At 27.2% G+C, this 14,136-nt stretch overlaps 1 protein-coding gene across 1 annotated transcript in view; it reads right to left on the bottom strand.

Moving 5' to 3' along the window:
• Positions 1 to 13,700, bottom strand: part of LOC112595539 — a 19,799-nt gene extending 6,099 nt beyond the window's left edge. The window contains exons 1-7 of the mRNA XM_025340784.1: positions 13,596 to 13,700; positions 13,133 to 13,281; positions 12,886 to 12,982; positions 9,731 to 9,781; positions 9,546 to 9,652; positions 7,512 to 8,531; positions 1,319 to 1,370 (exon numbers count right to left, since the gene is read on the bottom strand). Coding sequence (XP_025196569.1) covers positions 1,319 to 1,370; positions 7,512 to 8,531; positions 9,546 to 9,652; positions 9,731 to 9,781; positions 12,886 to 12,982; positions 13,133 to 13,237 — 1,432 coding nt within the window. The 5' untranslated portion in view covers positions 13,238 to 13,281; positions 13,596 to 13,700. The remainder of the gene's footprint in view (positions 1 to 1,318; positions 1,371 to 7,511; positions 8,532 to 9,545; positions 9,653 to 9,730; positions 9,782 to 12,885; positions 12,983 to 13,132; positions 13,282 to 13,595) is intronic.
• Between the last annotated feature and the right edge of the window lie 436 nt (positions 13,701 to 14,136).

Raw genomic sequence — 14,136 nt, 5'->3', positions numbered from 1 at the left:
ATTTATGGCACTGCATACGGTACAGGCTCAGCTTATGGGACTGGTCTTCGCCATGTGAGAACTGTTAAAATTGGTTAAGACCACATGATTCAAAATAGATTTAGCAATTTGGCAATAATACAATAGAAAATGAATTAGTAAAGACATCAATTGAATCAAAACAGATTCTTGAAGACTTTGCCAAATGTATCAAGAAGAATTCAATTAACTATTTAACATTTTAAAGTAATTTATGTCCATTACTACTTTATATTTATTTTTAAATTTTATTTATCATGATCAAATTGGAATCTTTTTAAATTACAAATGTATAATATTATTTAAAAACAGTTAGTTATTTCTTTTACATAAGTTATTTTTATTTTACTGTTTATTTTTGTATTTGTAGTAATGTTGAAATACTCTGCAATACATCAATAAATTGTAGTTTATTTGTTCATATTTATATTGATATATAATTAACTGCAATACACTGAACACTGAATGGTTTTTATTTTTAAAATTTATTTTTGTTTTTAAAAACAAATACAGGTATTTTAGCAAATAGAAAGTTATTAATAATATTTTCTTAATAATCTAGGCTTGAGCCCCTCAATAAATTTATCGCTCCGTATGACCAATAATTAACCATAACATGAATTTATCATTTAAATAAATTGTAAATCATTAATTTATTATGTTTGTCTCCACTAAATATTTTTGTATTTTGATAATGTTTTGGCTATTTTAATTATAACAGTATACAGCATTATAAAGAGTTTAATGGTCTATTTTATTGTCTCAACCATTAATAAGTTTTGTTTAAATTGTGATTTCTAAGAGGAATCACACATTGCATTTTAATGGCAATATTGACAAATTAAAAAAAATAATAGGTATACTTTTTATTTTACAACAATATTACACAATAATAATAATAATATTTTTTATAATTATCTATCAATATAATTTTGAAACTTGAAACTATAATAATTACAAATATTTTATTTAAAAATTATTAATTATTTATTAATTACTAGACATTTTTTTTATAAAAAAATATACATTGATTAAATGTACAAGTATAATAACTAATATATTATTAACCATCTATTATATGTTAACATTTACTTAATATTCATTTTTACTGAGTTATTGAGGCAGGTGTTGCATTTTATTAAAAATTACTCAAAATAATAGTGATTAGAGAAGGCACTAACTATATATAACATCAAAACGATACGTCTGTATACCCAAGAAATCTATTATTTTATGAGTAGGTATACCACTAATATAGGCAAATAGGTACCCATTAAATTATACAATTTTTATAACTCACCATACTGATAATCTCCAGGTTGGGGTATCTCAGACATCCAAAAATTAGAAGACTGTAACAAAGAAAAATGAAAACAATATGATTTTTATACTATGGGAAAGTAAAATAGATAAGTCTATTTAGTATCTAATTGCTTAATTGTTTATAGATAAAATTAATTTTAATAGTTATTGTTTTTGTGATTTGTATTATTAGTATAAATACTAATTATTTAGAAGTTACTCTGTTCTAAATCTATCTGACCTGTTTCCATGCAATACAATCTTATAAAAATGTATATTTTCCAAATTTATTATTTATTTGAGTATACATTTCTTAAGTAGGATATAAAAAAAAAAATTCCTATTATGATAGTTTGGTTATATTTTAAAGTAACTCAGTATTTAATTAACACAATAGTATTGTTAAATGTAGAACTAAATCAGTCATAATAGTAACTTATGAGTATATATGAATATTTAAGTTGAAACACCTCTAAATTTTTTTTAAATTATTTAAAGATTATTAAAATCATATTAAAAAGTTAGTAAGTAAATATACAAAACAATAATAATAAAAGAAAAAGTTTATAGAGGAGATCTAAACAAAGTGAAGCTCCTAAATTAATAATAAATTATATTAGTAATTTAAATTTATTACATTATTCTGTTTGTACTCAATTCAAAGAGACTATAGCATATAAACACCAATTTCACATTTTTATACCACAGAAATATTAAGTATAATATTTTTAAATTAATATTTTATCATTTTGGATACTGGTTGATTTTTTAAAATAATATAAGACATTAAGTATTTACGCAGATTTATATTTTTAATCAATCAAGTTTTATTAGAACTCTGTTTATTGTACTTAATACTATGATATTTAAAATCCATTTTTGTCATTATTCGCTAAAAGATTTTCACCTGATAAATACAAAACATTTAGTATCAATTTTAAATACTTTTATACAAATTAAAATTGTTTAAAAAAAAAAAAAAAAAATGAGGTAGACAAATGGTAATATTGTATTATAGGTACAGTTAATATTAAAGTGGGTCACTGTAATTATAAAGGGACGTATTACATTTGAATTCAATGATATTCGAGGAATCGGGGGCCAGTAAAAACTTAAATATTAGTTCATATTTTTTGTATTATCGACTATCGTAACTATTATTTTAAACAGCGATAAACGTCCAATACCATCGTAATCTCCAAATACATTATAAAATAGATCAAATATAGGTATTCTAAGTATCATTAGATTTATTTTTTGAAAAATGCTTTGAATTCTCAATTTTGACCTTTTTAAAATTTAAATTACCCGTAGATTCAATTTACTATTAAAAACCATCAAAAGAGTTAAAAATCAAAGCATATTTATACAAAAAAAATCTAAAATCGTTTTTGTCATATTTGTTCCTGTGAAAAAAATTCTAGTATTACCAAATTATTTATAATTTTATGCTTATAAATTTATACTTCAAACAAGTAAATGTGTTGCAACGGTGAAATAGAATATAGTGATTAATCTAATAATTTCTGACCTGCACTGCAGAAAAATAAGAACCAGTCCACGATGTATTCTTAATAAATCATAGGTAAATACAAGTATACCTTGCATTTTTTTCAAATTATAACCCTGAATTCCTGTTACACGGTTACAAAATAAGTACGATAAGTGCCTACCTATTGAGTATTATACGTGTTCATTGCGATTCCGATAAAAAAGAGTTCCACGCGTGCCGTTATGTTCTACGTACGAGACTATACCTAATACATATAGAAAATAAATGTCGACATATTTATGCCATACATCGCTCAGCCTATAATGTAACGAGTCCTTTGTATTTCGAATGGGCGGTACAATCGTGAACATTTACAACCGACGTATTCAATTATTGTGTTCATAATATAGTTTCTTTCATTCCATTAATAGGCAGTACAATAAAAATCACGCCCTGTCCTTAGCAATATGGTGTACAATAACAATGTTAAACGACGTCCCACAATACATGTTATGATACACGGCTCGATTGCAACCACTAGGTCATGCTATCCTGGTACTTGCGTCGCGGTTTATATAATGTCGTACGCTCGTAGTCACGTAATATTTTATATTATAAATAGTCAACTATAACAGCTTATTAAAATAACAATATATAATTTGTAATTTGTATTATACTATGACTTCACTGACGCAACAACTGCATTTTGATCTCTACCGCACCGCGGATTTTATACAACCAAACCGCGTTTAGACTACCGGGGTCCCATAATATGAACCGTGATGTTTCTTCTTCGACCGCTCGATCAGACTTTTCGATACATAGTATAAAATGAAGTCGTTTTTTTTTCTATTAGAGATTTACTCCGAAACGGCCGGATGGATTTTGATGCGATTTTCACTATTGGATAGACAATTACCCGAGGAAAATGTACGCGTATTATTTATTCGAATAACTTCGTTTATAACATTTCTACGACACGATCAGATTTGTACTACAAAGACGTAGGGTATATCTTTATTTAAATAGCCGTTATTTTGTGGACGCGTAACAAAAATTTTCTGGCGTAGTGGCACTTCAATACAATATGACAGAAAGAGTCTCGAATTCGAATCCCAGTAATCAGATATCCATTTTTTACATTTTTTTTTCTACTTATTACTTATTAACATTTATTTCTTTAAGTGGTCACATCTAACCAATAATACCCTCACATCTACTTTTTAAATTTAAACGTATTCTATTTTTAATTAAATTAACATTTGGAAAGACTATCAATAAAGCCCTGGAACGTTACAATTTACACTTAACATTGCTGAAATTGACCTAAGTGATGTTTTTCACACGGTCAACTGTGCGTTGCCCTTTCTTGCGTGATGTTAAAATTAAATCAATACCTATATTTTTGCCCTTAATACGAAAGAAGTCAACATTATAATTTACAAATAAATCGTTTAAATCTTTAGATTATTGACATAATTTATATGTTTTGCTCCATACATTAAATCTATTACAAAATAAAAATTAGCAATAAGTTTAAATTTTTCTATTGGCATTAGAATAAAAATTATTTTTTATTCAATACATATTATTATGAAAATTTAAAGGATATTTGACTTGCAATTCTCCTAGTGGACGACGTCGTGTGGATGCAGCTAGTAATATAATATAAATTATGTATCTACAACGTCTACAAGCGTACGACATTATATAAACCACGACTTAAGTATCAGAATTTATGATCTAATGGAGGCTGTTTTGTTAATATTAACATTGTATACCTAAAAATAGTATAGCGTGTAGCGAAATAGTCGGGAAAGTAATTTTCTCTATATCAATTATCAATTTATAGTGAGGTGTTAAGGCAGGAGCGCCAAACTAAATTTTATTTGGTGAGGCTATAGAATCCAAAAAATACCTATACCCGTCCTCCAAGCAATATAAGCAGAGCCGTTAAGGGCTTCACCCCCTCCTACAATTCAACCTTTTTAAGCACAAATACTCAATTTATTATCAATAATAGTTATTAAAAATAAGTTATGGTATTATACTCATAGATGGACGCCGGTCTCGAGGAATTGAGAAACTACGTCGTACAAAAGATAATTTATTTATGTACAAACTATTATGCAAATATCGGCTACAATTAATAATTAGATAGTTGATTTTAGAAGAGTATAAGGTAGAATAATAATATGCATATATAATACACTTAAAAGAAGTGTAAATAAAATTCTGATGAACAATATTATTTTCAAATCATAACACTCAAATTTACCTAACACCCTCCTATTCAAACAATGAGTGCGGTTTCCCACCTTTTATACACAGGTTTGGCGCCACCATGTGGAGGTTACACAACTAGAGACAGTTATCATTAAATAATTCGTGACTGCTGAATGCTGATTATAAACTAATAATATTTATGGACTTTGGCGAATACGTTTATTAATTATTTCTATTATATTTACAATGCAATAATAATATTATTAAAATATCGATGATTTTGTTTTGATTCAATTTTAATTTTACAGATAAATGTATAGTCCAGTTACCGATATATCTGATTATACAAATTTTAAACGAATTGAAGTTTGATTTTGTATTTTAACATAGTTTATGTAGTATAGAGTGTGATATCCCTATCGGTTCCTCCCGTTTACAATTTTCTCATATTATATTGTGTTATTGAGCGGTCGATGAAACACCACGATATCATATCATAAGACCCTAATAGCCCAAACGCGGTTTTCTTGTACAAAATCCGCGGTGCGGCTGAGATCAAACTGAAGTTGTTGCACGAGTGAAGTCATAATATTATCCAAATTAAAAATTATCTATTGTTGTTTTAATAAGGTATCATAATAGACTAAAGACTTTATAACATAAAATAAAATATTACGTAACTACAAGCGTACAACACTATAAAAACCGCGAGGTGAGTACCAGGATTGCATGGCCTAGTGGTGGCTGCTCAGTCCGTAGGAACGTGGAGGATGGATTTGGTAAGCATAAAAATGAATTCCTTTGACTCAGGTATCAGAAACTGAAATATCCGGATAGAAACGAGAGCCCCGCCGCACTTACACGAATCGCATCAAGCAACATCGACACCACACCGCATTACTATGCATTGTGCAATACCACACCCAGGGGCGGACCTGTAACCCACTCTGACGTGGAGGGCGGATTCGTTAAGTATAGGAACGATATATACTCGACTTGGGTACCAAAACCGAAAATTTCCGATTAGACACGAAAGCCGCGCCGACCAACACCGATTCATCAGTGCATTACCACGCCTCGCACAGTGGGATCCCGCCTTTATATGTACCAACATTTTTAAATTATGCATCGGGTATATGGTACCTATATGGTTTATTGGTATACGTATACCTAATACAAAACACAAAATCGAACGGACGAACGGATACGACTAACAAGTAAACGAGTCATCGATTCGGCAACGAGCGCAAGAAAACCTTACATTTAAGCAGCATTTGGCAAATAACAATAAAAAAGTGTAATAGATGCGGGTGACAAGTATTACACGCGTCTACACATCTTTATAGGTTTCGTTGCAACAATAGACAATTATAAATTAATATTTTTTTTATATTAAAAAACATGTAAATAAATACTAATTTCACAACTTTTAAAATCAACATTAAAGTGTTATTATTGAGTGGTTTCTTTATTCATTTTTTATTTTTTGTATACTCATGTTATTTGTCTCTAACCATATATATACTTATTATTTCCTATAATATAGATTGTATATTTCGTCTTAAAATAAAAAAAAATATATTTTTATAAGCATGTTGTACGATGAAGAATGGTAGCAGGTAGCAGTAGCGAACCGTTCAAAACACTATTGGCCAAGAGCCCTGTTAAATAATTAACTTTAAGCGATGATTTAAAATATTGAAGTCATGTCACTGGGCACTATCTTTTATCAAGCTTTCATGTCTATATCATACATTTATAAAATTTACTTATCATATAAATTATAAACGATGTATACAGATTGTAAATATATTTTAATAAAATGTATATGAATATATTATATACGTAAAAGCTTTGGGTATTTACGAATAATGATTTTGAATCTAATACAAAATAGATAATATTGTTATTCACAGTTATACATATATTGTAATTGTGCCCAAATTTAAACTTGAAATATGTAAACAAGAATTATGCATATAATTTTTTTTAATTTTCATGTATAAACTGTTTATCAGGAACTTTGTATAACGTTCTTAAACTTTAGATACAAAATTTGTGCGTTTTATAAATTTTTAGCAACAAACCATTTTGTAAATATTAGTGATTTAGTTGAATTTATACAAATACATTATATTTTTAATTTAACGTCCTAGCAGACTAAAAATAAGAAGTTGTTAATTTATTTTCATTTTATTTATTGATGAATTTATTATTTTATCGCTAATCTTTTAATCGCTTAAAATTTAGATAGTAGAATTGATGATTAATCGAATATAGTGGACTTTAATGTTAAGCATGTTTATTATGGTCCATATACTTAACGTAATATTTTTATTGAATAGCAGAAAATGAAATCGCCTAACCAAAGTTTGGATACAACTGTAAAATAGTGGGCAACGGGTTTAGAAGGTATTCTAATGTTCATTTTAGAAAAAAGGAACCGGGTTAATTTAATATAAGTAAAATTTACCTTTGGACAGGGAGCTGAATTTGGGAAGATTTGAGGTGCAAAATGTTTTGGAACTTGAGGTGCGAACTGAACAACGTCATCTGGAATTTGTCGACGTAGATGTTGAAAGATCTTATAGAATCGGCAACCTTTGTAGTTGGCCGGATGATCACCTTGGCATAATGCACACGTGGCTGGAGTATTTTTGGGTTTGGTACATTCCGATGAAGCGTGGTTCTTTCCGCAACTAACACAGCGTGATGGGAAGACACAGTCAGGCCATAAATGACCAAAATCTTGGCAATTTTTACATTGTTCAACATCACCTTTTTTGTATGGTTCTTCAAACTCAACATCTATGTTTGGAAAAGTGTCGATACTAAATATTTCTTCGTTTATATCTGATGGTTTGAGGTCAATAGTATACAATGGTAGAGAAACATTTGTTTTTTTGGGTTTCATGTTAAACACTTTTCTTAAAACATTTCTTAAAATGACCTTGAATGATTTTTGGGTATTCTTAAGCGATTGGTATGACGTGCCATACAATACATTATAACCATCCAGGTAACTAATAATCTTCTTGTAAGTTTCTAGTTGAGTCGTTTGTATTTTTAAATGATTAAACGAAGCTATAAAATTTAAATTGTTAGAATCATCAATTTCTCTTAGATTGTTGATTAACTGTTCACTTCTGACACTGTGGATGAATATTTCAGGAGGTTTTTCAAATGATTGAGAACTACCAATTGATAGTTTGCTTTCATTATTTGTCGGGAAATAATTATTTTCATTAGTAATATTATTATTTTTGTTTTTGAAATTGTTCATTTTGATACTAGTGTTTTGAGATATCACGCAGTTTGACATGTTAGCCATGTTTAAAATTAGTTGATTTGTTCTCTGACAATATGTAAGAGCTAAATCAAGCAATTCAAAACTGTTGCCTCCGATCGGATATCTTGGTTGACGGAAAAATTCTTCATCGTGGGTAGAGATAAGTTTCTTGTCTTCATCACTTGTTTTTTTTTTAAAGACTTTCTAGATAGAAAGATAAGTATTAATAATTAATGTGTGTAATTTTCAACTTTAATTGATAGGTTCACAATGCAATATCTTGTTTTTATTATGTTATACTAATAGTCTATATTATAATCTAATAAGAATAAGAAAATCTAATCTTCAATTAACGATCATAAAGATTCTGATTTACTTCGATATGAACATAAACATTATTATTTGTTATGACATTTACAGCACATGGTTGAATAACTGAACAAGTATTATACTAGAAAATTCCTAACGCAAAATTACGTATATATAACAGTGGTTGTCGATTTTTCAATTATAAGTACATAAATGATTTATTTATTGAATAAAATAAAAAAGCTATTTGTCTTCTGTGCTGAGAATTATCTTAAAACATTGTTTCGTTAAAATGCTGCAAGAATTCTAAAATGATTATTTATCTCGTTTTTTTGATATGTAGTTATGTGAAAAGTCATTTTGTCTCTTTAAAAATCTATTATGTATTGATAAAAATTATCTTTACCTTATCGAATTAAAAATAAATACATTTTATTTAGATGAATTTCAAAAATGAATATAACAAAATACATTACAATTTTTTCATTCCTTTCAAATAAGGATTTTCTAGCTTTACAAGATCATAATATGATGAAAATAGCAACAATTTTTGTCTCGATATAGAAACTAACATAATCAAATAATAAATCACTTTTAAGAAGTGACTACCTGAATTTACTTTTTATAATTGGTACAGCAAAATTCAAACCACATATCATTAGCCAACGAAATTTGTTTTGTTTAGAGTAACAAATTTCAGATAAATTCTATATTGATTGGTTAATATAAGGTTTTTTGTTATTATTTGCATTTATGAGCCCGATTACACTACTTTAGTATTGGCAGATGCATCTTGTTTTATTATAAAATATGTGAAAATTGAATAAACATATCTACCTATGTTAATATACATTATATACTAGGTATTATATTTATATATAAATCCGTGTTCTTACAATATTTACTCACTTGAAAACGGTAACAGTGCTCGTCATTTGTCACCTTTGTGTGCTGACGAGCAATAGAAAAAAAAAATCCATACGAAAACAATAAATTTGCCATGTACAACGCATTCTCTGAAATATGAAAAATAAATAATAATATAAAAGGCTTCTTTGGTGATTATTAGTTGTCGCGCATTATTCTAAGTATACCTGTGGTTGAAATTTCTGTATTATATATTATCCAATTTATTAAATCAGCTCCTGTAAATAAATAAATCATTACCACGTACATCATAATTATCATATTATATCTTAATTCATAATAAAGTATTTAGGCTTTACATACTGAGTAGTTACGATTGAAAATTTGGTGACTTATCCATGTCATTTAAACAATGACTTTTATATATTTTATTCAAAAAAAAATAAAACTGTTAAAAACAAAAAGAGTACGGCAGTTGTTGTTCGTCACTTTGTCAATTATAACTAGAGATTGGAATCATACATGCACAAAAAATCTTCAAAATATGCATTTATTATTAAATATGCACTATTGTTTTTATGTAAAAAATAAGTACCGTCAAATGGGGTGAATAGAAACGAAAAGTGATAAAGTTATATTCGGTCTTGTTGTTTTTAGGAAAATTGGTTTAGGACACTTTTTTCTTTATCATATTCAAGTGAATGTAAACGACATTACACCTAATCTGTTATAAAATTAAAATCAAGGTGGATATATAGATGTGTAAACACTTCCTATCTTGTATCATTATAATAGTTGGCCGAAAAAAGTACACCACTTGAGACTACCACCGGGAGCGCTGACTACCCGATGAGGGCTCAAAAATATTAAAATTTATATGGCATGTAATGCATTTTTACATTTATTTTTTCTTATTTCTTAATATATTTAGGAATTACAAGAGCTATGGACTTCATGCCCTAATATAATTAATATTTTTTTATTTTAAATAGTGTAACTTTAAACGTATTATATGTGTATATGGTACTTTTAATTAATATAATATCTTAATAATTTTAAAAACATTTACAATTACAAGTAGGTAAGTAGGTACCAAATAGTTTTTATTTATATTAATTTTGATATTATTTTTTTTTTAAATCTTTTAATAGTATTTTTCTTATATGATATTTGATCGTTATACCTTTTGCATGGAAATATCATTCTGGTATTCAAATAGAAATTAACAACATGTTTTATTAATTCATTTTGATGTTCCAGACAGCCAACTTTGGAAGGAACTCCAGTAATGTTAATTTCATCCATAACTATAGAATAACGTTCCATATCCACAATGTTAAAAAAAGTCACTCAAAATTTGATCAGAATAAAAATAACATGAATCTACAAGATATGATTAAAAAGTCAATTATAATAATAAAAAAAAGGTATTGATCAGAAATTTGTAGACTATTTAGGACATATGTCATATTTTAATTATCTAAATAATATTTTAAAAAATTAAGAAAGGTAGCTTAAAGATGGTAGTTAAACCAAATTGTTTTCAGTATACTTGTACTTGTACTTGTATTTGTATTATTTAATAAATTGTTTTTTTTTTAATAAAAAAAAAATATACATAAGAATTGTTCATTGAATATACATAATATATAATAATAATGTAATTATTAATTATTAATTAATATAAGAAATATTTATCTCAAGTGGATGAAATACCGAAGGTAGTTTTATTCCCTGCTGTTTAAATATTTGATTTTATTTGGGTAATCCAGAGTTACACCTAGGCACAAAATACTTAAGAGACATACTTGATTAATAAAAAAAATTAAATTCCAATGAGTATATTATATAGGAACAAGGTACTTAAATGAATAACTTCAAAAGAGTATAGAATACTTAATATTAAATAAAACACGGTGATCTTATGACACAAGTTTGTTATCAGTTATAATACGTGATGACACAAATATTTTTTTCTGTATAATAAGATTGATTGATTATTATTATTTTTTTTTTTTTTTAATGTCTGCTGATTTCTTCAATTTTATAATTCGTAAGTATACATTTTTTATTTATTACAAGTTTTATTTTATTAATTTATAATTAAAAAATTGTTTTTTTGGGGTGTATAGAAACAACGTAAAAATGCTACGAATTTATCAACTAGATCCTCGAAGCAAAAAGTATATGAAACCAAATCATAATGATCTCAAAAATGCTATTATGGCAATTAAAAGTAAACAGGTAAAATATCGGGAAGCTGAGGAAATATATGGCATACATTATTCTGTACTCTACCGTCATGTTAAAAATTCTAATTTAAAAAAACAATGTGGCCAAACGGCTTTATCTGTGTCTGAAGAAAACATTATAATTGATCGTATACTTCTATGTGCAGAATGGGGATTTCCTCTTGATCAATATGATCTAAGACTTTTAGTCAAAGGATACTAAGATCGCCAAGGAAAAAAAGTAAAACGATTTGGCTGTAATAACATGCCTGGTAAAGAATGGGCCATTAGTTTTGTGACTAGGCATAAAGATGTTTTATCTTTACGTTTGTGCAAAATTTAAAGCGTTGTCGAGAAGCCGTTTCAAGAAAAACTATTAGGTATTAATAAATTTAGTATTAAAAAAGGTATAAAAAGGTTTTAAAAGTATAAAAAATATTCGTCATATTTAACATTTTATATATTCAATTTATAAAATATTAGCCCATATTAATAAAATAATGAAACAAAAATTGATTTATAATCATATATTATATTTATATTGAATATAAGTTAGGTTAGATTAGGCAATAACAACCGGTCGTAATTTTATCGATATTATGTAGCTGTAAATAATAATATGCACTATAAAACTATTACTTAATATGCATTTAATATATGAATTCGTTGAAAAACGCAAAATATAATTAATATTATTTTAATAAAAATGATCTAGATCAGGAAAAATTCTCATCAAATTTCAAAAACATTATTCCAATATATATTATATATATATATATGCATTTGTATAAAAATCCAATCCCTAGTTATAAAGTTTGCAAAAGCATAAACATATCATTTTTGGATTGTTTAAAATGACCTTATTTTAAACTTATTTTTACATAAGTAGTAGATAAAAAAATCGAAATAAATGAGTAGTTACCTAATTATTGTACCACTTCAATAACAAGTAACAAAAAAATGTTTAGATATCTATAAAGAATACCTGAATACCAAATATTTAATATATTATTAAATGTATTATTACCATATAATTATTTCATAATCAAAATTATAAAAAAAAATTAAAACTGTCCATGATCAACAATTTGGGAAGGTCTAATTTACGCTTTATATAACATGTATTATAGAGACAAACTCGTTACGCTTACCAGTAAAAACAGATGGAAGTGTGTAGTCCAAAGTGATATCTCGACGCAGAAAAACACCTTTGACCGGATCATGCATTCGATTCACTATTTTTTCCATCTGAAAAACACAACACGCAATACTTCTCGTTAGTGATAAAATAAGTAAATCACAATATGTGCATGATGTGGCCTGGTTCCCCCCTATTAGAAGTTAACCCTTGTTGTAGTTGTAATGATGTTATAGATAAGCAACGGTAACAGAAATTACATTTTTGAAAATCATCACGTCAATCGTGCATTTGGTCAGATCCATATCCATAGATGTACAACGTGATAAGACGCTATTTTCACCGTATCTACTTGCAGCACCCATATTATTTTTCAATTTTTTTCATATACCATAAGTTGAGTTCAAAACTACAATGGACAACAAAGTTATTATATATTATACAGTATAATAAAATGGTACTTAAAATATCAAAAAATAACAGAGGTATTAAATCCAAACATAATTTTTATCGTTAAAGGTATACAAATTACGTGTTCTACGCACATAAACACATAAAAATAAAAAGTAAATAAATAAAAAAAACGAAAATGTATTATTTTGTAAATTTGCAAGACAAGACATTACACGGATTTAATGTCCTCTTAACTATCTTTATAACTATAGATGTATAGTCTATTTCGAATTAGCATAAACAAGAGTAAATAGGTAGGCTTCTACGTACTGTGACAGCAGTTGGTATGGCTATAATAAGCACAAAGTGTCAGGCTCTTGGTAGGTATGTCACTTATTATTTTAATATAACTTGAATTTTGTTAAGAAACAAAAAATATCGATGAATCTCCACAAAAAACCGACTTAATCAATGGATGAAGTTAACCAATCTGAAAAAAAAACAAAAATTATTCTTATTATTTAATATAGATTACTTCATATTGATGTGCTTCGTTCGTTGTGTTGCTCAACATATCACACCGATACATAGTTTTCAATCAGAACGTCGCAAGTCGAAATAAGGGTCGGTTTCTGGCATTCAGTGATAATTTGATAAGATAAAAAGTATCCGCCATAAAGTGAATATGCTCTTGCATTGAAATTAACTAACATTTAAATAATTCAATACTTGCACTCTTCTATAGTTGGTCTAAATAGTACTATTGAATGTGGCGTTCTTGCATTTTATAAGATCTTATTTTCTCTGCTTCAATAGTATTTCATAACTCAAAATTCATGAATTTTGAGTTGGCTGATATTCTAACAGTGCG

The sequence above is a fragment of the Melanaphis sacchari genome, unplaced genomic scaffold, assembly GCF_002803265.2.
Source record: "Melanaphis sacchari strain LSU unplaced genomic scaffold, SCAv2.0 Contig27_pilon_pilon, whole genome shotgun sequence".
In the NCBI taxonomy this organism is placed as follows: domain Eukaryota; kingdom Metazoa; phylum Arthropoda; class Insecta; order Hemiptera; family Aphididae; genus Melanaphis; species Melanaphis sacchari.
The sequence above is the reverse complement of the archived record's forward strand: the minus strand, read 5'-3'. Positions and strand labels throughout refer to the sequence as shown.